The sequence below is a fragment of the Myotis daubentonii genome, chromosome 1 (genome assembly GCF_963259705.1).
Source record: "Myotis daubentonii chromosome 1, mMyoDau2.1, whole genome shotgun sequence".
Taxonomy (NCBI): Eukaryota; Metazoa; Chordata; class Mammalia; order Chiroptera; family Vespertilionidae; genus Myotis; species Myotis daubentonii.
This window is the reverse complement of record NC_081840.1, coordinates 44,617,841-44,645,704: the sequence shown is the minus strand read 5'-3', so window position 1 is coordinate 44,645,704 and position 27,864 is coordinate 44,617,841. Positions and strand designations below refer to the sequence as shown.

At 52.2% G+C, this 27,864-nt stretch overlaps 1 protein-coding gene across 5 annotated transcripts in view; it reads right to left on the bottom strand.

The window, feature by feature from the left end:
- MEGF11 (multiple EGF like domains 11) overlaps window positions 1–27,864 on the bottom strand; it is a 348,251-nt gene that overhangs the window by 213,527 nt on the left and 106,860 nt on the right. For 4 of the 5 annotated variants that reach the window (XR_009453016.1, XM_059697712.1, XM_059697722.1 and 1 more), the window contains exons 2-4: window positions 18,302–18,407; window positions 13,889–13,990; window positions 9,275–9,375 (exon numbers count right to left, since the gene is read on the bottom strand). Coding sequence is in view for 4 of the 5 variants with exons in the window: in XM_059697712.1 (XP_059553695.1) it covers window positions 9,275–9,375; window positions 13,889–13,990; window positions 18,302–18,399 (301 nt within the window). In the remaining variant the exon portion in view is untranslated. Of the gene's footprint in view, window positions 1–9,274; window positions 9,376–13,888; window positions 13,991–18,301; window positions 18,408–27,864 lie in introns of those variants that run through there. The other variant, XM_059697745.1, reaches the window with a different exon arrangement.

The following is a 27,864-nucleotide window of genomic DNA, read 5'->3' as shown; positions in this document are numbered from 1 at the left end:
AGACTTCTTTGGCCCTCCCTGCCCTGCAATTCCCCCGACAGAGTTAGTGGCTCCTCCTAAGAGACACCTCTCCGTATTTGGTTAAAGTCTCTTTCCTTCATGCATACTCTCACTCCCCCGATCAATGATTATTCAGCACTAGGGGCCAGGCCCTGTGCTTGGCCCCGGGAATAACATGGCTCCCTGCTCCAGGAACTCACTTTCGGGAGGAATAGCTGGACAGGCGAGGAGCATCACAGCCAGTGGGACAGGCTGACAGCGGCCCAGAGGCTCTGGGTGCAGAGCACACAAACCACGGCCACGTGGATCCCATACACGTGGTGCTCTAGAGCAGTGGTTCTCAACCTTGGCTGCACATTAGAATCACCTGGGAATCTTTTTAAAATCCTGATTTCCAGGCCTCATCCTCCAGAATTTCTGTTTCTTTGTTACTAATGTTGTGGCCCCACCCCATGACAAAGAAACAGAATTTCCGGAGGATGAGGCCCAGAAATCAGGATTTTAAAAAGATTCCCAGGTCATTCTAATGTGCAGCCAAGGTTGAGAACCACTGCTCTAGAGGAAACAGGAGGAATCTGAAAAAGGTGCTAAGAGAAGGGGCGTCCAGAGAACCCACTGGGCCTTGGGGAACCTGGCCCGTGATTCACTCATTATTTCTCGAAGCCTGAAAAGCACTGACCAGTGGACAAGAGCAAACCTTTGGTAGTTGTGTTTCTCATTGTAAATGAATTCACTGGCATCAGGGTTAAGCATCCGTATTTTATGAGTTCGGTCAGTGTGAACCAGCTGCAGCCCGGCCACTCTGGACATCCTACATCACTGTTCTAAGCCCACAGCTGGGGACCGCATCGTGGGGGCTGTGCTAACTTCGGCCACTCGGCGAGGACCTGCCAGGGAAGTTGGGCAGCCGCTCCTTCCCCACCACCACCCTGGGGACACCCTCTGCTCCTTCGCCTGCTTATGTAAAGTGTGCTTACCATACTGTGACTGCCTATTTTTCAAAAGTTAAAAAAGAACACACACACATTTTCCCCTCTGGCCCAGGTGCTTTGTACTCATGTCCATCCCAGGGCTCAGCAGTACTGGCCATCTAGTAAATGCTGATGAATGGATGGTCAGATAGAAGAATGGATGTTGTCCTAGGCAGCAAAGCTCAGCACCAGGTGCTGGTGACCCAAGGGACAGCATCAGCACTGTTTCTGGGGAGGGCAGCAGGCAGGATTCTCTGGGGAGCCCCCTAAACCAAACTCACAGCTCTGCACACGCACACACACAGCAATCCCCTAATGGGTACCTTGACACACACACACACACACACACACAGCAATCCCCTAATTGGTACCTTCACACACACACACACACACACACACACACACACACACAGCAATCCCCTAATGGGTACCTTGATCTGAGCACCTATAGGGACCCACCTTTGCAACATTTTGAAGTCAAACCAGTTTGTCTTCACTTCCTTCCTCTCCCTACAAACCTCTCGTCTGCCCTCTTGTCTGACCCCGCTTCTCTCTTCTGGCCACAGGTGCCTCCTGCCGAGGGGGAAGTACAGGAGGGGACACTGCTCCGATCTCAGTGCCTGGGCTCTGTTTATCCACGTGGACAAGTCACTTAGCCTCACCTGCCTCTGTGTCCCCTGCTGTCCAGGGACAGTGATATAATACCACTTCCCTAGGCTGTGAGGAGCAGGCGGTATACGGTATGGGAAACGCTGGGTAAACCGCCAGACGCTACACTATTGTTTTATCATTGTTGGAAGTTAGTCTCAGAAAGCACCGAATTCGATGTCACAGGATCCGGTTATAACGCCCCCCACTCCCCCACTCACTATAAAACAGGGGCCGTTCCAATGACGTGGCAGAAAGTACAAAAATGCCCCCAAAATATAATACCAATTTTTTAAAAAATACATATAGCTGAGCTCTAATGAGAGAAAGGTAAATCCCTAAGTGGGTTCCTAGGAGTTACAGAGGTCAGATGCTGAAGGAAAGTGGCTCAGGCAACGTCAGACCTGGCTGGCCGCTGCTCCTGCCCCCACATAGGGGAGGTTCTGGCCTTGGAAGCTGCCAGATCCATGCAGAGGAAACTTAAAATTGCTGCCCACCAGCCTAGGGACAAAGCAAGGGATTCTGGATGAGGAAAGAAAGTCTCCCGCAAGAAACAAAGAACAAGGAATGGGGGTGGGGGGAGTGGCTGCTTAATGGGCATGGGCCTTCTTTAGGGGTGATGAAAGTTTTAGAACTGGATAGAGGTCACAACTGCACAACACTGTGACTGCCCTAAATGTCACAAAATCGTACCCTTCAAAATAGTTACCATTATGTGAATTCCCCTTTTAAAAAAAATTTAAAGGAAAAAGACCCTAAGCCTTCATCACACACAACATAGGCTCCCAAACCAAGTTAGGAACGCAAAGACTGGTAAGGAGCCAGTGAAAACCATTAGTGTGCCTAATAAGAAAATGCAAAACTGGTGTGTGTGTGGGGCTCTTGCTCAACCCAGGGTGTGGGGGCAGGGAGGAAAGACTAGCGTTCACAGCAAAAGAAAAAAATTACAATCTACATGAGGACACAACCCACAGGAAACGAGAATCAGCAGTCCCCATAAAAAGGAAAATTGATACTCGAGGAACTTGAACTAATAGAACTATATAGCTCAAGATAGAACGATCTGAAAGAGACCATAAAAGAAATATGTTTAAAATAATTAAAGCAATAAAAGGATTAGACTTCATAATGAAAGAATAGGACACTACAGAAACAGCATGCAGATCTGATAAAGAACCAATGGAACTCCTAGAAACAAAACATATCACTGAAATTAAAACCTCAACAGACAGGTTAATTAGCAGAGCTAACGGATTTGAATAATGGATCCGAGGAAGATGTCCAAAATGCAACACAGCGAGATAAAGAGATGAAAAATGAGAGCCCAGGAGAGAGAGGATGAAGTAAGAGTCCATTTTAGAGCTCCAATAGGAGAGAACTAGAGGGTGGAGGAAAGGAGATATTTGAAGAGAGATGGCTGAGAAATTTCCAGAAGTGTAAAGGACATGAAGCCTTGGCTTCAGGAAGACGTATACCTCTGAGGAGCAAACACTATGAATAAAAATAACTCCACACATGGACATATCCGGGGGAAACTGAAAAGCACTTCAGTGACAAAGTCCAGATGACAGGAAAACATCCTCAAACTGCTGAAGGAAAATGACTGAAAAGCTAGAATTTCATAGGCAGCTCAACCATCATTCAAGAGTAGGGCAAAATAAAGGCATTTCCAGACAAGTAAAGCATAAGAGAGTTGGTCGCTTGCAGACTCTCCCGGAAAGAACTTCTTGAAAGAGACCTTTCAAGAATGCAGCCAAACTGAGAAGTGAGATGCGAGAATAGATGAGGAGCAAAGAAATCAGTAAACGTAGGAGTTGGCTTTAAGTAATAATCGACTGTATAAAACAACCACAATAATAAAACAGGGCTATCTAACCTCCAAAGTGGTGTGAGGCATTTAACGGGGTTAAATCTTACCCAGGTTCCCCCAGTGCAGCCAGTCCCCCAGGCCTTCAGCTGCTGCTCCCGCTCGGCCACCCAGTGCAGACTGACCCCACCGGGCCAGAGCAGTCCCTCCTCCCAGCCAACCTGACGAGGTGCCCAAGTCTGCTGAGCACCCCCATTCCCCCAGCCCACAGCCCAGCCAGGCCCATCAGCCATGTACCTGGAGCTTCTGGCTCCTCCTCCTCTTCTGGGTTTGGATGAAAACTACACTGCAGGAGGCATGTGCTGGCATTCCAAGCAGCCACTGAAAGGGCCAGAGGACACCGCCTGGAACTTCGGGGGAGTTACCTCCCCATGGGGGAGACTCTGACCACGGGGAATAGGAGACAGGAGGACTCGGCCGGTGAGTTCTCCTTGCTGGCTATGCTGAGACCTGCTTGCTCCCCGTGGCCCATCAGAAGAAGCCCTTGGTAAAGGGGATGCACCTGATAAGCAACCTGCTGGGCTCTTTGCTGAGCGCAGCAACCATCCTTTTGAATAGGAAGACTAGTGGTGTTCCAAGTGTGGTTCCCAGTCCAGACACAGGAGCATCACCTGGGACCTAGTTAGAAACGCAAATTCTCCAGCCCCACCCAAACCTTCTGAATTGAGACTCTGAGCCTGGGGCCCAAGAGTCTGTGTTGTAACAAGTCTTCCCGGTGATTCTGATATTAGGTTACCAGGTGCTCAGTAAAACATTTGAACGGATTGTAATTTGTGATTACTGTGTGGAACCTGTGGTAAGCGTTACTACTGCTCACTAATTATGCTGGCCCTCGGCCTTCAACGCCTGCCACAGCGCTCTCCTCTCTGCCATGGCAACAAGCAACATTGCAGGGTTGCTGCTCCATCAGCCTGGGTCCTGGGGTGAAGGTGACAAGGACAGGCCATTGGCTAGCCCACAATGGACATGTAATGTGAACAAAAAACATTATTGTTTTAAGCCACCGGGTTTGGGGTATTGTTTGTTACTGCAGCATAATCCAGCCCATCCAGTCTGATGCAGGCTAATATTTTCAAAGTACAGAGCTTCACAAAATGCCTCAAACCCCCACCCCATGACTTAAAATGAGTTCTATCTGCAGAGGTAAAGATGCCCACTGCCCTATGTCACAAGGAGAAAGAAAGAAGGAAGTGTGCTTGCGCCCGGCGATCCTCAAGAAACATCTGATGCCTCGGCAACCAAGGAGGAACAAGACTAACGCTCATCTGTGGTTAATGGTCAGGTGTGGGCGGCTCTGGTGTGGACGGTTGTAGAAAGGCGCCGAGGATGGCAGTTCTGGGCCAGAGGAAATGGTACAAATAGAAAAACAGTGTCACCTGCATCTGAATCTGCTTTCCAGGACACTCATTCACTGTTTCCTCTTTCTCCTTCCATACGCCGAGATGATCCATCCTATACCCAGTGGGACCAGAGAGGCAAAGGGACTTGCCCAAGATTGCACAGCAAGTTACTGCAGTCAGCCAAGGCTTTCACTCCGAGGCCAGCGTCCTTCTACCATGTGCCGAGGAACAAGGCTCCAGGAAGGTGGCTTTGGAGGAAGGTCAGCGTCCCCATGGCCCTTCCCAGAGCTCGGGTGATGTTTCTGTGTAGGGTCCTGAGGACTCTCAACACTGATGAGTTCTCACCAGGTTCTGGTGAACTTGGAGGTCCTCTGGCCTCAGGAAGGTGGGGAGGGGGTGGAGGACGGCCAGGGCTGCAGGGTTTGGGATCCTGAATGCTCCCAGGTCTACGAGCTTCTCATCCAGCACCAGCATCCTGGGCATGATCCGGCACCCTCTCACTACCATTTCTCCTGCTCACAAGTTCCCCAACCCTCGGACTCCATTCTCTCACACACAGGTGACAAAGCCTGCGGGGGACGGACACCCACCCGTTATGGGCTGAATTGTGTCCTCCTCAAATTCATATGTGGAATTCCTAGCTAACCCCCAGAACCGCAGAATGAGACCTTATTTGGAGATAGGTCTGAGAGACAGATAATCGAGTTAAAATGAGGTCATTGGGCTGAGCCCTAATCCAATATGACTGTGACCTTATAAAAAGGGGAAATTGGGGGACTGACACCCACAGGGAGAGGACTCCGTGTGGAGAATGGTTATGTTGCCACAGGCTGAAGAACTGCCAGAAGCCAGAGAGAGGCCTGGAACATCTGTCACAACCCTCAGAAGGAACCCACCTGCTAACACCTGGATCTCAGACTTCCAGCCTCCAGAGCTGTGAGACAATAAACTCGTGCTAGTTAAGCCACCAGCTGTGGTGCTTTGTAAGAGCGGCCCTAGGGAATTCATAACTGCCGCCCCCTGCCAGCCTCCCCTCCCCTTCTCCCAGCCCAGATCTGCCCACCCTGCTCAGGCCCACTCCGCGTCTTTGCTGATGGGGCTCCCTCTCCCACCCACTCCAACAATGCCCTTCCATCAACTCAAACCCCGTGAAGCCGCGAGGGGTCACAGCTCACAGCATCTCTCCTGCCTGGTCTGTGTGGCCTGTCTAGCCGTTCCCACATTCCTCTCCGGCTGTTCTCTAATGACTTCCTGTACATTAGACTTGCCTTCCCAACAAGACTGTAGGATCCACGAGGGCAGGAGCTGTTTCTGACATTCTGTCCACAGCACAGCGCTGTGGGTGGCCACAGCAGGCATTTAAGAACCACTGGGCTGAAACACCCTTCCCAGGCACCCCCTTCACTCTTCTCTGTAGCTGATTTCTTTTTTTAATATATATTTTATTGATTTTTTACAGAGAGGAAGGGAGAGGGACAGAGAGCCAGAAACATCGATGAGAGAGAAACATCGATCAGCTATCTCCTGCACACCCCCCACTGGGGATGTGCCCGCAACCAAGGTACATGCCCCTGACCGGAATCGAACCTGGGACCCCCTCAGTCTGCAGGCCGACGTTCTAGTCACTGAGCCAAACCGGTCAGGGCTATAGCTGATTTCTTAATAACACTTGGTGAGTGGGCGTGGCCAAAAAGACAGCCTCTCCTCTTTATCCTGCCCTACTTTATAAAGACGCCTGTCAAAGCAGCTACAACACTCGGTTGCACATATTTTTGTACCAGATCTTTTCCTTCCACTAGGCTGCAAGCTCCTCCAGGCAGCATCTACCTCTCATGTGCGTGCATAACCCCTGCATTTGCAACAAGTGTACGTTGAATGGATAAACATGAGCATATGGCCGAAACAACTGACCATGGGGTCCAAAGACCCTGTAAGCGTTTCAAAGGATCCACGAACCCCTGAAATTGTGTGCAAAGGGCTGTGTGCATGTGCATGTTTACATATGTAGTATGCATTTCCCCAGGGAGAGAGTCCATGGATCTCTGAGAAATTAAAATAAGAGCCAAGACTAAAAAAATGTTAAGACCCAAAGCTGCAGAGGAGGAAGCTGACATTATTAAGCCCCTATCCTGTGCCTGATGGTTTAGGTATTACTATCCCCATTTTACATGAGTGGAAACTGAGGTTCAGAGAGGTGATGTCTTGCCTATTCCAAGTGGTTCAGAGCAGACTCTGGAGCTACTAGTAGATAGCCTGGGTTCAAATTCCACTTTTACTGCTTTCCAGCTCAGTTACAGCGCGTTTAAGTATATGGACCAAAATCACACAGCTAGAAAGTGGTGATCTTGGCCAAGTTACTGAATTGCTCTGTGACTCAGTTTCCCGATCTGTAAATTGGAAGTAGGAAGGGTTCCTACCTCATAGGCTGTTAAGAGGAGCTGATGTGTTGATGGATGTAAAGTGATCAGAATGGTGCTTGGACTCTGCAGAGGATGGTGATGAGGGTAAAGAGGAAGAAGCTGGGAGTGGCAGAGCTGAGATTCAACCCAGGCCTGTGTGCCTCTTGCCCCTCTCTATCACCACTCCCAGCCTCAGCGCGCCACAATGCCCCCTCTCCCTGCCAAGACCCTCCTGCTCCCTCCTAGGAAAAGCCTCCCATCCTGAGGAGCATGGCTCCCTGGGAGGACGGGCCGTGGCCACCAGCTCAGCAGGCAGTGCCCGGCAGTTACATAAGGAGCAGGCGGCAGGTCATGAGCAGCCTTCCCAGTCAGCAAGACGGAGCCTGCGCAACCAGGACACTTAGCACTCCTGCCCTGCTCTTCATTTTCCAAGAGCTTGACCAGCATCCACTAATGGGAATTAGAAGGGGAAGGCGCTCATCCATTCCTGGGGCCCCGTGCTGACATCCGAACTCCATTCATGATTTCTCTGAGTCCGTCACTGCGCCCTGAGCTCAGAAGGGCCGTGCACACCCATCCTGCTCCACCTTCATGGCTCCATGTCCCACCGGCAGCCTGACCCTCGCTCCACTCCAGGCAAACAGAGCGGCAGCTGTAAGGTCTTGATTCTGACCTCACCTCCACACCTGGGTCCCCATAGTAACCCTGTCCCAGGTGAAGCACTGACCACGCCTTGGCCCAGCCTAGCCTCTGCACTGCTTTTTGAGTTTGCGTTGGGCTAGTATCTTTGTATTGTTCCTGCAAAACCATCAGTATTGACCCCATTTGCCGGAGCATTTTTCATTCATTCCTGTAATGCAATTAGAATCGAGTTTCTCCAGCATTAGGGGAGATGTAACAACAGTAGGGGAAAATTGTCGTTTCATTCCCAACATCAACACGCCCACTCTGCCCAAATTCTCTCTCTGGTGCTAGCTCGCTCTACCCACCCAGATGGCAAGGAGAATACTAACAAGGAAAATCACTCTTCAAATCTGCCTCCAAATGCAGAGGCAGAAGCTGTGTGGGCGGCCTCCCCTCAGTAATTAAACGGGGGCTTCAAGCTTCTCTGACAGTGTCCTGCCGTTGAGGAAACTTTCTAATGCCCACTGGAGAGCCCCAGATGGGTCCCCTCCCACTGGTCAGAGGTGCGTGGGGAGAGTCCATTAGACTCCAGCAGGGCCCTCAACCATTCTCCCAGAGAGGGTCAGCGACTTGCCAAAGCCACATGCCTGGGAAGCTGAGGCCAAAACCCTGACCTGCAGGCTCTTACTCCCGGGTGTCTCCCACTGTACCACACTGCCCCCGACCCAGAGGGCCTGCAGCTGCCAGCAACTCAGCCTGGTCCCCAAGGCTTCAGTTTACTGAGCCACTGCAGACAAAAAGGGAAAGAGGGAACAAGTGTCTTTCATGAACCAACATTTTCTTTGGTGTATTCCAGTTCTTTTTGGAAACCTTCCCACTTCCTGGAATAGGTCCCTAGTGATGTCTTACTCTTCCCATCCTCCTTCAAGGTACCATGATTTTGTCATCCAGTAATCAAGCCTGCCTTCCTTCCACCCATCCATCCATCCAACCATCATCCATCCATCATCCATCTATCTCTCCATTCATTTATCCACTCAGCTTCCCTTCCATCCCACAAAGCCTTCTTGAGCATCTACTATGCCCTCAGCTCTGTGCCAAGCACTCAGCACTTGTTCCCCACTGCTCCCCAGAGCGCCCACTCCAGAAATGTCCACTTCTCTCCTCACCCCTTCAGAGCCTAGGCCTGACTCGCTTCCATCAACCCTCTTAGGAGGTTGATGGGATAGACAATTCTGTGCTAATGTACTCGCATTAGACCCACTGTTCCCTCCGAGCTGGCAGCAGGCAGGGACTTCGGAGCTCTGAGGTCAGCTGAGACCTGCGGCCCAGGCCCCCAAAGACAGCTCTGCCTCTCTTCCCCTCAGCACCCCTCCACTTCCCTCCCACCCCACTGAGGCCAGGGCAGAGGCAGCCCCTACATACGTATGCAGAAGTCTCCATTCTCGTAGTAGCCAGGGCAGCACTGGGACCTCCGCCGGTACATGGTCCGGAGGCCACGCCGGTACGCCGTCTTATAGCTGATCCTAAGGCACAGGGAGAAAGCCACTTGAAAGTATTGGAAATCAATCACTCCTGTTAGAATGATATTTGTGTTAAGCTCTATTGAGGATGCCATTCAATAATCACTTTAAAATGCATGGTGGCTTCGAATATGAAGGAACACAATAAAGAACGATCGATGGCGGGGTTTGGGCAATGTAATACCGAATGAAACGGTGTTCGTTACACCTCCTGACTTCTCCCCACTCCCTTCAGAGTGATACTTAGAAGGGTTGCAGGAGATGCTGCCTGGGTGACATTGTGGAGGGTAACGGGACTTTTCCTTAAAACTTCAAGGCCCTGTGCTGGAGGGGCCTAGGGGGTGACTTGGATGGGACTGGGATTCTGAGAGTTTCTGTGCCTCCTGCCAACACCCTAACAAGCAGGCTGCTTATGGCCCCCTGGAAACGGGTCCACTCACTTGGAGAACTGGAGCACAGTCATCAAAAGGACGCTCTGAGTCTGACTCAGACCCAGAGGTGAGTTAGTCTCCCTCACACCAAAATCAACACCTCCTGCAAAGGGCTCTGCCTGGCGTCCCTGGGAAGGCTCAGAACCAAGCCTGGCTCTCAGAGAACGAAGCTACATACGGAAGGGAAGCCGAAAGGCCCGGAGAGCAAAGGGCATTCTGGACTGGGAGTCAGAGACCTGGGTTCCCGTCCTTCTGCTGACATGGGCGTGGAGACATCGCCCTGTGCCAGAGAGGTTGATAGGCAAAATCTCCTTCCCTTCCCTCCTTGAGGCAGGTAGCTCCTTTATGCCCTTTATTTCATTTCTTTTTAGGGTTTTTATTCTTACTTAATTGTATGTACCGCCCCCCCACTTTGTTTTATGGATAAGAAGACCGAGATTCGGAGTTGACTTGCTCGAGGTCACACAGCTAAACAGTTTTAGAGCCAGGATTCAAACCCGCGTCAGTCTAATTTCAAAGCTACTAGCTTAACCTGCTGCCCTGTGCCAGTTCCCACAGGGTGGCTTGCTGGGCTTATGGGATGGCCATCGTGAGAGTAAGAAAAGGGCAATGGATGGTGTGAGAACTGAGTCCGCAGGAGGGAGTCGATGGGACACTGAGAGCAAAGCTCCTCCTCACACACAGGGTCATAATGGAGGAGACCTGAAGTGGCCAGTAAGGACCAGAGCGAGAAAGCAAGTTCCCAAGGTCACGTCATTTAACTAGGACTCAACCCAGGTCCTCGGGCCTTGAGGACAGAGCTCTCTCACTTCCCTGCCAGCACCGGGGGTGCATGGCCTGTGGACCCCGCCTCAGGGGGCAGAGAGCAGGGGCTGGTCCTTGCAGATGCCGACAGTCCGCTTTCCACGGAGGGTCAGGCCAACTTGGGAAGGGAGTCCTACCACACAGGCTCCCAGTCCTTAAAGCCCTCGCTTTATGACAAATGACAGTGTGGGACTCTGGGGAAATCTGTGATATTTGGGAATGTCGTAAACTAAGGTCATTCTACTTTGTCAAAAACCCATAATGGAAAGCAAGCTGCTCTCAGAGTGAGGCTACTTTCCCGGCACAGGGAGGCAGCTCCTGGCAGCTTCGGGGGCGGTGTAAGCACCTCTCAGGTAAAGAGCAACGGGAGTTGACTCGGAGGTCACCAGTCCATTCCTCCCTCCAAACAGGGCTCTCCCCAAACCCTCCCACGGAGAGGTGGTCTTACATCACCACAGCCTCTCAGGAGAGAGATGCTCCCACTGCTGCTGGCTTGCCCATCCCTGCTTGCTCCCAGTGCTGGGGTGAGAAGCAGGAGAGGGAAGGAGCCGGGGCCAGGCTGCTGTCAGGAGAATGATGCTGCATTCGTTCAAACAAGGCACTCCGCACGGAGGGAGCAGACTGATGGTGCCGCTGTCAGCGTCACACTCTGGGTCATCAGGAAGGCTGCAAGGCGACTCAATAATTTAGCAAAATAATTCGTGTTCCAGGAATGCAGCCTATTTTAATGAGCAGCCACTCACTCACCCTTCCCCAGCAGTGATGGACGGCAGCCGGGACTCCAAGTCCCCAGCAAAGCCACGCAGCCGCAGAGCAAGCTTGGCTGGTCCAGAGCCTGGCCGGCTCAGGGAGGGAACGGGACTTCTGTTTCTGCCTCTGCCTTGACCAGGTCCACAGGCAGCTAACTGGGCACAACTGGGGGAGTTGGGAGGAGGCACTGGGTCCCACCTCCTCATTTCACAGCCAAGGGCTTAGGAAGGGGATGGGGTAATGGCTGAGTAGTTCCTGTTAGACCAGCCCTCCTGCAAACAGTTATACAATCTGGGGGAAGTAGAAAAAACAACTACCTGAAGGCCCTAGGGAGAGAACAAAGGTGGATACCAGAGCGGAGTGGACACTTGGAAGAAGGGAATGACACTGGTCAAGGTTAGTCCCAGGACAGACCAAAGTCAGCAATAAAAACTCCAGATGGTTGCCCTGACCGGTTTGGCTCAGTGGCTGGAGCGTCGGCCTGCAGACTCAAGGGTCCCAGGTTTGATTCCAGTCAAGGGGATGTACCTTGGTTGTGGGCATATACCCAGTAGGGAGTGTGCAGGAGGCAGCTGATCGATGTTTCTCTCTCTTTGATGTTTCTAACTCTCTATCCCTCTCCCTTCCTCTCTGTAAAAAATCAATAAAATATTTTTTAAAAAAAAAAACTCCAGATGGCTAAAATTTAGACAGAAGACATGCAGCCTTACTGGCTTGAAGAACCACAGGACAAATACAGGGTGGACTCGGCAACTAGAGAGTGGAAAGGGAAACTCCAGAAAGACAAGAGCCACAAAGAGGAAGCCCATATTCTTGGTAAAAATCTGCCCAAACTTCTGTCCCCTGAAATTATGTGTGTGGAGGGCGGGTTACAAGCAGCCCAGGTAAGGCTAAAACTAGTGAACTCTCAGTGTGGAAATTGAGTTTAGCCAAGTTAACTGGCTGATAAAACAAACAAGCAAGCAAGCAACAATGAACTGATACTCCCTGGAGGAGGGGTGGGGAACGGCCAGCCCACGGGACGTTCATTTGGTCTGGCCCTGCTGTTTTCCTAGCAACATAGTTTTCAAGTTGATAATTTTGTATGGCCTGTGAATACTGTTATAAATATCCAAGTGGCCCTTGGCAGAAAAAAGGTTCCCCACCCCTGCTCTAAAGGAACCTAACAGAATTCAGTCTCTACCGTCTCTGCTGTTCATAATGGTCAGCATACAATGAAAAATTACTAGACATATAAAGAAACTAGAAAAACAGTACCTACATAAGAGAAAAGGCAATCAAGGGAGACCAACCTCGAGATGGCCCAGTTGTTGGATTAGCAGGCAAGGATTTTAAAGTGGTTATTATATCTATGCTCAGTGTCTCACAGGAAGTTACTAGAAAACCCCAAATGCCAGGGCTTTGGCTTTTCAGCATAAAGTGGGTTTCCCCTCCACGTGCTACCCACCATGATTCCTGCATGAATCCCAAAGAGGGACTAGGCCCGCAAGGAGGAGGCAAGGAAATCTGGAACCAACACAGATGCTCAGCAACTAGGAAGCGAACCGTCTGGGCTCTCACTCATTCCCTCTTTTACTCTTCATCTGCTGTTTTTTCAACCCTGAAGTAATAATGCCACCTTGGGTCTAATGCCTCAGTGTTCTCCATTCTCCCCTGCACTTTTCAAAGGACTTTCATATCCCTGGCCTCACAGGACCCTGCAGGTAGCTAAGGCAAGGATCATTCATCATGGCTTGCCCAGGGTCATCCAACAAAAAATGTTCTCTCTTCCTTCCCTCCCCCGCCCTGCCCCCCACCCCCCTACTCCCACCCCACCCCTCCGCAGCGCCACCCCCCACCTCTGCCTGTGACATGGGAGCATGTCATGATTTGCAGGAGGGCTGAGGCAAGGGAGCAGGATTCCCACAGGCAGTGGTTGAGATGCTGAGAGGGTGGTGACCTCTAGCCTGCACTCTGTTCTCCAAGGCATGGGACTTCATCTGCTCCGGGGAGGGGGTGCGGAGGGGGAATGGCTGTTCTAGGTTGGATTTCCCCCCAAAAGCAGACCTGAGACAAGGATTCAAGGACAAGTCCTTTATTTAGGAGGTGATCCTAGAAAGCACTAGGAGGGGAACGGGAAAGTGAGACGGGGAAATAAAGGCGGCCAGTGAGGGTGTGCTATTGAGCAGGTCACTGCTATGGGTGACCAAGCGCGTCTGGAATGCACTCAGAGTTGTCCCTTCTATTCTCAGGGGCAGGAAGCTGGGGTATTTACCTACCAACTCCCTACCTGTTACTGGTTGAGGAATGCCCCCAAGGACATTAATTCTCAGGTGCCTCAAGTCTAGCCTTGACTGGCCCGTTGCTCCTCTGGCCAGAAAGAAGCCCTCAGCAGAGCATCTCTGCGGTTTAGTGTGAAGAGTGAATACCAAGGGGATACAGGTGATGCACTGACCACATGTGTCACAGTGGCCTTTTACTAACTGGCAGAAAGGCAAACGCTGAGGGCCCAGTACCCTTTCCCTGCCCCGCCATCTGTGAGAGGTACTCACCTGTGCCTGGTGCACTTGAACCAGTTGAGGATGTCTGTGCATCGTGTGTAGTAGATCTGATCAAAGGGGTGTGCATATGATTCTTGGACAGTCACGGCGTAGCTGAGAACCAGACAGGAGATGGAAGCCACAGTTAGCACTTGAGAGTCTGAGCTGATATTCAGGATGGAGCCTCCCTCCCCAGGGAAGCCAGGCCTCAGCCAAGTGTCCAGGGGCTCCAACACCCCCTCTCTCCCGCCCCACTATCCTCCTTCTGCCCTGGATACCCTTGGCATCCACACCTCCCTGATGCCTGGTTGGATCTAGGACACATGCCTTACTGCCCTTTGGCCCTGCTCATTTCCTGAAATTCTAGTTCATTTGTTCATTTAACAGAGAAAGAATAAAGGAGGGTTTAGGTTTATTCTATGTGGTTTAGAAAGCAGAGCCAACGGTTTTAAAATATGTATTTAGCCCAGCCAGTGTTGCTCAGTGGTTGAGTGTTGCCCTATGAACCAGGAGGTCACGGTTTGATTCCCATTCAGGGCACATGCCCAGGTTGCGGGCTTGATCCCCAGTGTGGGGTGTGCAGGAAGCAGCCGATCAATGATTCACTCATCATTGATGTTTCTATCTCTCTCTCCCTACCTCTCTGAAATCAATAAAAAATGTATTTTAAAAAATACATGTGTTTAGATCTTTATGGCTTTCAAAACACCTGCATGGAAGTTAATTTTTGTAGCAACTCTGTGAAGTAAGTGGTCCCATTTTATAGATGAAGAAACTAAGGCTCAGAGAGAGGTGACTTGCCCAGGTCACACAGCTGGTAGCAATAACTGTCAATATGTATTGACTGCCCTGCATTAAGTGTTTTAAACCCTTTTAATCCTCATACAATCTTATAAGGTAGGTGGCATTGCTGTATCCTCATTTCACAGCTGACAAAACTGAGCATCAGAGGGGCTAAGTGACTTCCCCAAAGTTACCAGTTACCTTCTGCGCTACCAAGGTGGCATCTCATTTTCCTGCCTGTTAGTTGTAAAAATGGACCCATGGGTGGAAGCCACAGGGAAGCAGGTCTCAACTTCACAAAAACAAGCCTTCCCTCCTGCCCACCCTGCCAGGAGTTGTATGAGAAGGCAGCCAAGCCAGAACATAGAGCACAGACTCACACCTCCTGTGCAGGCTGAGATTTCAGAATTCATTTTTATGTATGTTGGTACTATTCCGTGTTTTCCTCCCAGAAGGCTCATTGACCTGAGCCAGATGGCCAGGTCCAGGCTATAAAAGCCCGTCTGCTTTGCCTGAGGAAACTGTGGGTTTACTTGCAAGGGGTCTGGGCAGACCAGCTCCCTGACTCAGTCCACAGCAGGCTTTCTGACGCCGCAAGTGTGAAAGGTCTAGAACTCAGAAAGAGGCCGGGGCAGTCAGCCCTGTCCAGGAGGGAGGGGGGTGGGACATGCTGTTCTTCTGAAGCACTGAGGATGTCAGAGGGCCCTTGCTGAGCCTCTATCCGGCAAGCCATGCCTCAGAGGCACATATCTATGCAGACTTGGCCCAAAGCCCTGTTTTATCTCCAGGCTTGGAGAAACAGAGGCAGCTCCACATCCACCCCTAGCTTCCCAAAGGCCCCTTCCACTCTGAAACTCCATGACCCTGTGCTCTGACACTTCACTTAGAGGAGGGAGAATGAATGAATGGATGAGAGTGCATGGGGGCTCTGGGTCAAGATTGAAACCTGTCTCCTGTTAGCAGCATGTCCTTAGACATACAAGACTCCTACAAGCCTCCCTTTCCTCACCTGGAAATCTGTGCTAAATATTCCCAGGGACTTCATGTAGCTATTGTGGGGATTAAAGAGGGCAATTGTAGTGTCTACATCTCAGGGTGGGGGGAAGATAATAAATGCAAAATGCAGTGTCTAACATGCTAGCCATCATTACTATAAGACTGGCAACAGCTCACCTCCTGTGCCAGGCACTGAGGAATATTTCCTCCCGGACCATGGTAGGGGAGCCAGAGCAAGACCCACCCACAGAATGGCCTCCCTGCCTTTGTTAAGCACTCAAGGGTTCAGACACCCCCACCCTCCCCCAGCACTGGGGACAGTGGGTGCTCAGAGAAAAGGCATCAGCCCGTAGGAGGGGGTGGGGAGGGGGTCATGAGGAACAGAGCTGGCTCTGCAAGAGTGCCCTGAGCCAAGCAAGTCTGTCAACGAGACCTTGAACCAACTCCAAGACTCGGGGGTGAAGTGTGTGCCCCCGGTCTCATGGCTGGATGGTTTAACATGCTCATTTGCCAACATGCTAACGAGAGGCCAGATTAATCTGGTAGAGCTGGGCTTTACTAGCCTGGGGAGGTCTTTCCGCTGGGTTTTATGGTGGAGGTGTATAATTAACGAGGAGCCCGCCAGAAGCACTAATCCAACTGGGAAGTTCTCCCCAAATGGTCTCTGGGGACTGGGGTGTGTTTCTGGAATGACACAGACTAGATCCATCCATGTGTAACTGGCAAGAGAGCTCAGTTGGAAAAGCCAAGAAAAAGGAGGCGCTTGGTATCACAGGGCATCACTTCGAGGGGGTTAGAGATGCCCAGAGCGTCCTCAGACCTCATTTTAGCTGTTAGGGTTACTCTTTGCTCTCCCACCAAAGCTACATATTCAGCTGACAGCCTTGTAAACCTGAAATGCCAGCTCTGGGCTCAGAATATGTTCACATTCCAAACTTGTTCATGTGGGGCAGGTTTAGAAACTTAGGGAGTTTGGTTTAAGTTTGCACTGATCCACTGGTACAAATGGGACCCAGACAAGAGGGAAGTCGGGGTGGGCTTCCTAGAGGAGAGAGACCTAGTTGGAGGCAGTAGGAAAGGCCGAAGTGAGCAGGGAAGGAGGTATGCGGGCAGGAAGCAACTGTCTCAATGGGGACGGGTAGACAAGTCAGGGCTGATGAGACTAGAGTCTATAAACCAGAGACTAATATGGAATTCCACCTGCTCACCTTCTCACCTACTAGGAAATAAAGGTTTAAATTCACCATAACCAGGAGGCCAAGGGACCTAAATCATCTCACGATCACCTTATGAAACCTTACATCTTCCTCATGGAAACCTTATGAAAAATACATATTCCTAGGTTCTACCCCAGACCAATGGAATCAAGTCTCAGGAGACTGCGTGTTTTATTCACATTCCCAGTGAGCCTGGTGTGCATAAAATCTGTGATAGCCATTCCTACAAAGACAGAGTTGTCAACAAGAAAAGGCCATCAATTATTAAGCTTTTTGTTCTGCAAAGCACTTTTGCGAAACTGGTTCCCTGACCCTCCAACAAGCCTGAGGTTCATTCTCCCCCCTTCCACCTTACAGAGGTGGCAGTAGGCTCAGAATGGTTAGGAGACATGTGCAAGGTCATAGAACTAACAGTTGGAAAACTCCAGACTGCAATGAACCAGGGTCTACTGGTCATAGATCTCGTGCTCTTCCCACTTCACTGAAAAGGGGCACACTGCCTTCTGCTCCAGCCTGACTCTGTGGGGACTCCCCGTAGAGCGCTAGTCACCAAAAACCATGCTGGCACAGGCACTGTCCCTCCAGAGCCCCCGGGTGAGGGGCTTTCCCTGCCGTGAGACGGGACGTTCACCCTCATGGGCATGGAGCATGGACCACCCCCTCACCTCTCCTCCTCCACCATCTGCTTCCCCCATCGGGCCCTCGTCTTAATTTTATTCATTTGATTTATTAACATCTAAGTGGCAGAGTCGTCCTGGTCAGCATGGCCAATCAATTCCAGGGTTTAATTTCGTTTTTCCTGATTGGGTCTCTGGTCGCTGTCCTCTGCTCACCAAAATCAATACGTTAACCTTGTGCTTCAAAGTCAGACCGTCTGCAGGGCCCTGGCCTACTCCCCGAGGACCTGGTGCCGCAGCCAGCTCTCCTGCCTCTGCCCTCAACTGCCCTTCCCTGAGCAGCCCTCCCACCCTCCCCCATCTCCTCAGGGCAGGCTGCTGGCCGCCCACATGTCCAGGCTGCTGCACTGCTGCCAGTCCTGGGAGACCAGGAAAGACTTTATTGCATCAGAAAACAACAAATCTGGACCAGAACAACTCACTGCACCCGCCTGGCCGTGAATGGGCACTGGGCCTCTACTTCCTCGTCTGTAAAATGACTGGGAAGTGGGAATGCAGGGAGGAACATGAGTACATTGTCAACTGTGAGACCCCATCACTTAAATGGCCTGTCACTCAACCCCCTGCGCCCTGACCTCCCACCACCCTGAGTCTCAGACAGAATCTGCCCTGCTTTGTCCTGTCTTTCAGCCCCATGCTGTCTCTCTAGCTGGACTGTAGGCCCTCGGCGGACAGCTTCTGGACCTCCTGCCTCTGCTTCTGTCCCGACAGTGCAAAGCTCAGGTGAGTGCCATCTGCGGCCCATGCCTTACCTCTCCCAGTGGCTGCACACGTTGGGGTCCTCGGGGTTCAGAGAGAGGACGGTTTGCAGGAGGGAGAAGACAATGAGCCCTGCCCCTGAGCGTGCCATCCCGGGCCCTGTGCAGGAGAACAAAGGAGGTAGCGTCACTGACCAGCCACGTTCCCTGGCATCTGTTTGGCGCTGAGACTTCTCACATGAAGCGGCTCAGCAGACCGGCTAAGCAGACAAAGTTCCCCGTCATCGTTGCGCAGTGAACATTTGATATTTTTACACGTGCAGGCTTTGACTGACGCAGTGACACTTCGCGGGTTCTGATAACCAAGGAGTAGGAAGCCTGCCTCAGGGAAAAGTCAAAGTCCCAAACCAGGGCGTCTAAAAGTGTTTCGGCTTACGCACCGCTTTGAGACTCTAATGAAAGTTAGAGACTTTCTCCCCAGAAAAATGCCCCCACACATTTGGCTATGATTTCAGGGAGTGCTCAGGCCCATGAGCCCATCCCTGGACCAAGAGCCCCGATTTAACTACTTTACAGGCAGCGCCCTCCCTCTGTCCCCTTCTCCCTCATCTTTGATGTTCTCTGCCCACTCACTTCCTCTCCCTACACCCCCTCCTGCCACGAAGAAAGAGAAGAAGGCGGCTGGGGTGGCCCTGGGGGAGTTTCCAGGCAGCTCTGGTCAAGCAAGCCACCCAGAGCTGCGTCTTGCTTCTCTGCTCCTACGGGATATAAAGTCCCTGCGGGCCAGAGTGACATTCGTGAGAGCACGTGGTTCCCACCATGGGATGAAGGGCTTGGGCAGCGTGGTAGGGGGATTCAGGGAAGCAGTTTGCTGAGCTCGATCCAAGCCCCTAAAGGGACAGCCCGTGACAGGCGTTAGCGTGCCTACAAAGAATGCCAACCCCCTTGTCCCCAACAAAGGACTCCTCACAGAGAACCATTGAGGTGGGAGTGGCTGAAATGACCCCTGAGAACTTCCTAAGGGTTCCCACCGAGTGGGGGTGCAGGGGGCTCCAGAGCCACCTCGGGGGACCTGGAATCCCTAGGTGCTCACACATCAGCTACAGACTAAAGGGACACCATGACTCAGAAGACGGCACCGTTTTTCATGTGTACACAGGTGCTATCATGGTTTGGTCAGAAGCTTTACTGAATTCAGCGTAGCTTTTCTTCTCAACCAGACACACTAAAAAAATGCAACTCCTATCAACTGGGGGCCAGGGATGGTATTCAAAATATGTTGACACTGGAAAGGGGTCCCCAGCTTGAAAGGAGGTTGAGCTTACAGATGAGGAAGCATCACCCGCTGTCTCCGTGGGGACAGAGAAGAGGGGCACGGGTGCTGCACACGCCCCCTCTTGTACACAGAGGAAGCTAAATGGAGCTCCTGTCTTCCTGAAAGGTTCGCCACTCTCCTCCCCATCCCCAGTATGTCCTTGTTAAACTCTTTCTTACCAGCTCCTTCAAAGATAAACAAATGTCGCCAATTCTGTAACGCCATGGGGGTCCACATTAATGATTAATGAGGTTTTTCTCTCTATTTGAGATCTGGAAATAATCTGGCTAAATGTATTCTGAAAATCGGTTCGAAAGGAGAAGGGATCCTGGTGTTTCTGCTCAATATGCAGAGTCCGGGAGTGGGCAAGCCACAGCCACACCTCTCTCCCCCGCCCCACCCCCGATCCTGGTCCTCAGAGACCTAATCCCCCTCCGCAGCTCGCCCTTCACAAACTGGAGTCTACAGGTCATTTCAACCCATTCTCCTCAGAGAGAGGAGATGCCCCTGGCTGAGGGAGAGCCTGCGCAGGCTGCCGCACTGAGTCTTAGTGATGATCATATTCTTCCAGGCGGGGTTTGGGCTGACCAGACATCAGAGAAATCACATTAAAAAATGAACTAAGGGACACCGCACCCTGAAAGGCAAGGAGCCTGAATGCCAACTGCAGAGGACGCCCCTTCTTGGTTCTCTCTGTGGCCCCGTCTCCTTACCTTGGCTGCTCCTGGAATCGCCAGCATTTTCCTGAAAGGACCCCCCCCCGCCTCCCCCGCAACTGCATCTTCAAACTTATGAAACTTCAAACTTATGAACAGAGGATGAGGCCATCTGACAAGAGGAGATTGTTCCTCTGGCCCCGTGGATCCATGGTGACAGGAAAGGGGTGGGAGACGGAGGTAACTTGGAGCATTGCTATAACTGGGAAGATCTTTTTAAATCTTCATAAAAACCTCTTCCTTTCTGAGTCAGGTCTCGACAGGACAGTGTAGCTGACTCCCACTGGCAGTGGGATGCCTGGACACTGGGGCGCAGAGAGGGTGATGGGTGTCTGGACGAGCACACAGGAAGTGGAGATGGCCAGGGCAACACAAGGACGCAGACAGTAGGTGGCGTTTAGACCAACAGTGTGAATGAGCTAAAGGCTTACCGGGCAGCGCTCCCCAGGCTCACACCCTCGCCTTGAACAGTCCCATCCCCAGCATTTGCCAGGTTCCCCACCTGAGGCCAAGTCTGCCTCTGTAGCAGTGTGGCGAGGATGGGAGGGATTGTGGGGCAGAAGGACACCCAGGCTGGGGTAGAAAAGATTATTCCTCTTGGATATGCCCTCAGACTTTTCCTTTGAACCTGGCCTCATCTACAATCTTATCATCACCAGCCCTCCTTCCTGGGTCAGACTAGTCTTCCCTCCTGCTCTTCCTCCACTACCGCCCCCCACGCCCAACCTGTTCACACTGCTCACCGGCCTCAATCCCCTTCTTCCTCGACGAAGCACATCCAAATACCATCCACACGAGGTCCAGCGCAGGCCCCGGGGCCCCTCCTCCCCCTGCAGGGCTTGGCACCTCCTGGGTGCCAGGCACGTCTCACTCCGGCAGCCTAGAGCCTGGCCAGCAGTCCCCACTCCCCACCTTGCATGCCGTCTCCCTCGCATGTTTACTTGATCTTTCCAATGTGTCTGTGAGCATCTTGAAGGTGGAGTCAGGTCCTAAGCTGCACTAGTCAATTCCTTTCGGGAACTGATCACAGAAAAAGACATGTCACTGAGGCAGAGTGAAGGGCAGACACAAAGGAGCTGCTCCCTCATGGAGGCAACGCACGGCCATTCACTTTGAGGGGGCTTCCCTGGGCTCTCGGAGGATGGGTCCCACTGACAGGTATGCTTATGCGCTGACTGAGGGAAAATCAATCCTGTCACAGCGGTTACTAGGCCGACTCCATTCGGAGTGACAGAGGTTAACGTCTCGAGCACCATCCGTTAGGACATTAATAATTAAATAAGAAAATGCCCCTGTTCCCCTGCAGAGGAGGAGAACATGTAAGTAGATCAGGGGGTTCCCTTCCCGCTTGGCCCTGCTCCCTGCATAGCAGGCAGCAGAGGAAGGGAGCCAGGTTCCAGAGGTGGAGCAGTGCCTTCCCCCGCGGCGGCGTGTGGGTGCTTTACCCCTGATGGACTGCGCATGGGATCGGAGGGGAGAGAAGGTAGCCAGGAGGTGAGTCTCTCACACCTGCCCGCGGGTGTAGTCAGTCTGCACCCCCGCCATGGCCTGAACTGACCAGCTGAGGGCTCCGGGAGGGCCACGTGCCAGGCCAGGGCTCTGCTGCGAGGACACAGGAGTGACACGAGCCAGCTACAGTCTCTTTGAGGAGACTAAGGCAGCTGGTGGTTCAGGCACACTGTGGAGTGGATGGGACTAAAGAAGGACAGAATATGGAAAGGTAGAGGGTCAAAAAAAAGGGGGGGATTTCCAGGGCAGGCACAGCACAAGCAAGCGCGTGGAGGCAGGACCGTGCAGGCAGTGCTGGAGGGCCTGGGCAGCAGAGGGCTGCACAGCACAGCTCTGGTGGGAAACACGGAAAACTGTGGGAGGCGTTTCCAGAATTGGGTTCAATGAGACACTGGGCCCGTGGGATAGTAATAGAAATCTCCCAAAGGTTTCTGTGAGTGACTACGTTCAGGAGATGCCGCATGCTCTGTCCTCACTTTAAATATCTTCACGTGTCTGAGCACACCTCAGGCTCCGAGAAGCCTTGAAGCAAAGACCTCTTTTACTTGGTTTCACCCGGCTTCCCATAGAGCTCTTTCTAGTGACCACGCTCGGAGCAGAGGTCCTCCATCACGCTCCAGTCTGAAGGAAGGCCTGGTCCTGTCGATCTGCATCCTTAGAGTGCGTAGCCACTTGCTTATTCCAACACCCGAGGGCCTCTGCGCCTGGCAGGTGGCGTTGAAGGGAATCTGCCAACGGGTAGTTAAGAGACCTGACATCGTGGCACAGAATCCCTCCTCCCCGCTGGGCCTTGGCTCTGGCCTGGGCGGCTCTGCAGGCTGAGCAGATCTTGGAGATAACGGCCTCCTCTGGAGGGCCCTGCCTTCTGCTGGGACCCCCATCACCAGCCCCTGTAGAGTCCAGCCTGTCTTTCTGATGGCAGCACACACCTGGCCAGACACCAGCTGCGCACATTAGCCAAGATGCATAAAACTGGGGCAGAGGGCAGACAGACAAACAGATGGCCTCTGCCCTGGGATCCACTGTTATGACCTCACAGTCCATCTGTGCAAAATTCCTCCCCCACCGCTTCACTTCTGCCACCTGCCTAGTCCTCCTGACTGTGCCAAAATCTTCGACACTGGAGCCTGGTCCGCATACCTAGAACCTGCGCTCTGTTCATCCCAGTCTCTTCCGGGGAGCCCTTCCTTCTCAACGAATTTTTGCATTAGTGGCAGTGGGCAGCACTAGTTTATGGGCCTTGGGAGGTTTCCACTCACACAAAACTGGGGGATCAATTGGTGATGACTTGTTGGACTGCTATGCTGAGAAACGGGGCTGAGTGGGAAAGCATGCCATGATTGATTAGTAATGCCTGTGGTGGGCACTGGATGGGAAGGGGACACACAGGTGCCATGCACTTTCCTCCCTGTCCTACGTTGCTGAGCAGTTGTCACTAACTTTGGAAACTGTCCCTCTCCTCTGTGAATCATCTAGATGTGGCCGCAGCGCTCGGGCTGCCTCAGAGCCTGCCATCACTTCCCTTCCCTGGGGACCGCTGACCACACTTCACAAGGACAGGGGTTTGGTCTTTTCTGTTCACTGCTGTCATCAGCACCCAGAGCGTTGTCTGCCACATTGCTTGTGCCTGGCCTGACAGAAGCCACCAAAGACCTGTCCCAACAGCAGGTCATCCTGCTTGTGTCAGGCCAGACACAAGTGCTGTGACTGATCCTGAGGCTTGGAGTGTCTGAGAGGTCAAGGAGGTGGTTGGCTATAGATCAGTGGTTCTCAACCTTGGCTGCACATCAGAATCACCTGGGAATCTTTTTTAAAATCCTGATTTCTGGGCCTCATCCTCCGGAAATTCTGTTTCTTTGTTATGGGGTGGGGCCACAACATTAGTAACAAAGAAACAGAATTTCCGGAGGATGAGGCCCAGAAATCGGGATTTTAAAAAGATTCCCAGGTGATTCTAATGTGCAGCCAAGGTTGAGAACCACTGCTATAGATGGTTCGTATAGGAGAGGAAGAATTTCCAAAGTTAGTGACAACTGCTCAGCAACGTAGACAGGGATGGCAAGTGCATGGGCACCTGTGTGTCTCTCTCCCATCCAGTGCCCAAGACAGGCATTACTAGTCAATTGTGGCACACTTCCCCACTCAGCCTGCTTCTCAGCATAGAATTATTCCAAGCAGTCATCACCAATTGATCCCCAGTGTTGTGTGTGAGCGGAAACCTCCAAGGGCCCATAAAATAGTGCCCGACCACTGCCACCCTAGCACTAATGCAAATTTGTTGAGAAGAAAGAGCAAACCACCTCCTCAACCTCTCAGATATCCTGCCCCTCAGGATCAGCCACATTGCTTGTGTCTGGCCTGACAGAGGCCAAGGTCACACTGCAGGGGGCATCCCACACTGAGTTAACACTGCACCATGGAGATACCAATGTGTTGGCGATGGATACAGAGGGCACAGTGACATCCTGACAGTGATTCAAAGACTCCCGCCCGGGCCACCCCACCAGCACTGGGCTACGCCTGCCCAGGAACCAGCACAAGGCGGGCATTGAAGCCCACTCAATACCTCAAGCTGCAACTGGGGGCTGGCTGGTGTTCCAAGCGCCTCATGAAAAGGCGCTTTCAGGCCCGGAAAGCAACAGAGGCAAAACCCAAACTGGGACCCAAAAAAGGGGGGGGGGGCTCAAATTCCTCCAAGCGTGTGGGTATACATAGAGATTTCTATCTTCTATTTATAGAAGATACATACACACACAAATACACACACACACACACACACACACACACACACACACACCTCTTTTTTTCTGAATAAAACAAAAGAGCCAAGTTTGCTGGTAATGGGGCAATGCCCTTGCCCTTCATCTGCCTGCTGCGCTCTCAGCTGGCTCCTGTCCCCAAGCCCCTCTCTGTTCCCTGGCCTTGCTGGGGTCTGATTAGCGTGAGATGAAAGAGGAGCCGCGATCAGCCCATAATTAAGAGGCTTTAGCCTTTGCCTTGATGAAGCCTCCAGCCTCCCAGCAGTCCCACCAGGGGCCAGGTTTATGTGGAACGCTTTCTAATCTTCCTGCACTTAAGAAAAAAGTTTTAAAAATAAATCCACAGCTCTTAATCTCCGGAAGAGTGATTCCCTGACCGCAGGAACACATCCCAGAGCCAAAGTGGAGGCCCTGCCAGGTGCCTGCCCACTAGATAAATCTGAGGGGATTGGAGTCCCCTCCGAAGACATGGTAAATGTCCTCCTCTGCGTCTGGGCTCCACCACCCTGATAAATCCTGCTTTCTCCTTGGCCAGGAAGGCCTCGGGCTGCAAATCCTGAAAATGGCACCATGGCGGCCTGCAGCACCCGTTAATCAGAATCGAAAGACTGCTCTGTCCCCTGCACCCTCAGCCCCGCAGAGAACAAGCGGTGGGCTGTTCCCAGGGCAGAGTAGACGCAGGGGTGTAGAAACCACTAAACTAATAAAGAACCTCCCACCCCCCATTATGCACAACTTCTGGGTTCTGAGCCATCAACTCTCCCCTTCCCAAGCCGGAAGCAGCTGTACCCCCAGCCTCCAGCCCCTCCAAAGATGAGGAGAAAACTTATCTGTGTTTTTAGGCCATTCCATTTCTTGCAAAGCAATTATCTTCATCTTTCCATTTCTTTGCAAATCAGGGCACACTCAGCCGGCTTGGCCAACCCCAAGGCTGCCTGTCCCTCCCCCCAACCCAGCCCACTCCAGGCCTGTCAGCTTCCCTCTCCCACCCCCTCCCGGGGATACAGGGTTCTGAGGCTATGGGAATCCCTCTCGCCCTGGCACTAAATCATGGCCACATCCATACAACCTCCCAAGACAAGTCAGTCACTCCGGGCCAGGCAGCCCCGTGGGGATTAGTCCCCATTTCTGCCCACTCTGAACAAACATTTCTCAGAACACAATGCCCATAAGGGAAGAGAACACTGAGGGACGCGCCCTGGGGAACCAATCACCCATCACTGCAAGGTCAAGTCTCACAGTCCGAGGCTGGACTGTGAGAACAATGGGATGGACAGCAAGCCATGTGCTCTCAGAGCTGGACCAGGACAGACCTGGAGCATCAACCGTCCAATGCTTTGTCCCACAGGAGGGGAAACTCCCCCAGCTCACATGACACGTTGGTGGCAGGGCTCGTGTGAAGGGAATGGCAGACTCAGACTCAACTGGGTGTGAATCCTGACTCTGTCTTACTGGCTACATACCCTGGACAAAATCATTTACCTGCTCTGGGTCTGAGTGCTACACTAGACGGTACTTGGTAAATTATTAGTTTCCTCCTGACTCACATTCCCCACCTCTAAGATCCTCCGAGCCCTATAATTCTGACTTCTGGTATTTCCAAGAAGAGGGGGTGGGAGTAAGGGTGTGGGGGAGATGTTAATGGAAAAATCCTCTGCTGGAAAACCTAGGCTTGGCCATATGGTGACTCCTGGTCTTAACAATACAATTATCAAGACCCGTCTCATCTTTCATCCATCCACTCAGCAAACATTTATTGAAGACGTGCCAGTACCTGCGGACACAAAGATGACTCGGGCAGGGCCCTGCCCCAAGACCCCCAAGCACCTGCCGGAGGGTGGGAGGGAATGCCGGGAGAGGGCAGCAAACCCCGGAGGTGGCTTATTTCAAAGCAGGAGGCCTTTCCCAGCAGGAAGCCTCGGGCAAGTGTGATGAGAAATCAGAGGCCTTTGCAGAATCGATGCTTAACATCCCCGCGGGACCTTCACAGGTGAGTCTGGCCCATCTCTATGTCAGTTGCCTCTGAAGCTACTCTTGGTCAGGCAGCCGCCTCTGAAGGTAGAGCAGCCCATTCACTCGCTCCATTCTGCCGGGGCTCAGAGCAGCTGTACTTTCCTCTCTCCCCTGGGTCTTCCACCCTGACTCCCACCTCAGCTCAAGAGCAGTTGAGCTTCCCATGGTCCCAAATCTTCCCCTCTGTCACTAACTTGCTGTGTGACCTGGGAAAGGTTGCTTTCCCTCTCTGAGCTTCTCTCTCTGCTTGTCCCCAAGGCTGGGGTCAGACTGCATCCTCTCTTGGACCCTCCCCGCTTTCCAAGCTCACCTACAATGTGTTGCCCTTTTCTGCCCATCCCTCCTCACATTCTTTTCTCTCTTCACCCTCCTCGGGAGTTGCCCCCTCTCCCAGCAGCAAGGAGACAAAGTAGAAGAGGCAGGAGAACTGGATTCTAGTCTTGGATCCTGGAGAGCTCGTTTTGCTGCTCTGAGCCTTCTTTTCCTCTTTGACTACATGAGAAGGAGGGGAGAACAGGTTCTCGTGGGGATCACTGCAGCCCAGTACCGGAAATGCAGGGATCAGCGGCATGGCGACGGTTGGGACCCTTAGTCCTGCCCACCTCTCTGTGCAATCCTCAGCATCCTTTGGAAGACTGGCCTCTAGTATTGTCCTCTATTCCAGCCCAGTGTCCACACCAGGGCAGCCTCTGCCCCATCACACGTCAGGAACCACCTCCCATCAGTAAGGAGCCAGACATGGCATCAGATCAGGGCCGCCTCTCCAGGTTTCCTTCTGGAACCTTCCATATGCATGAAGGCCAGGAGATTCTGAAGCCAGACACCAACTGTCCCAAAGCCTGAAGGGCCCTACGCCTATGTACTGGTAGTAAAAATGTGCACTGGTGTGCTCTGGAAAGCAGCCTGGCGGTCCATAGCAGCATGTTTTAATGTATATCTCTAGTCCAGAGCATTCGCTGCTGCAATTTAATTTTTAAAAATAAACCAAGGCCAAGGATAGGTTCAAGTATATTTGCTGCATCATACTATATAATAAAAGCCTAATATGCAAACCGACCAAACAGTGGAACGACTGGTGGAACGACTGATCGCTATGATGTGCACTGACCACCAGGGGGCAGATGCTCAACACAGGAGCTGCCCCCAGCCCGCAGGCCGCAGGCCAGCCAAGGCAGGTGCCAGCAGGGGCCCTGATTACCCCACCGGTCACCCCAGAGATCGGCCCTGATCATCGGCCAGGCCTAGGGAACTTACCCATGCACAAATTTCGTGCATCGGGCCTCTAGTCTCTTAATAAAGAGATAT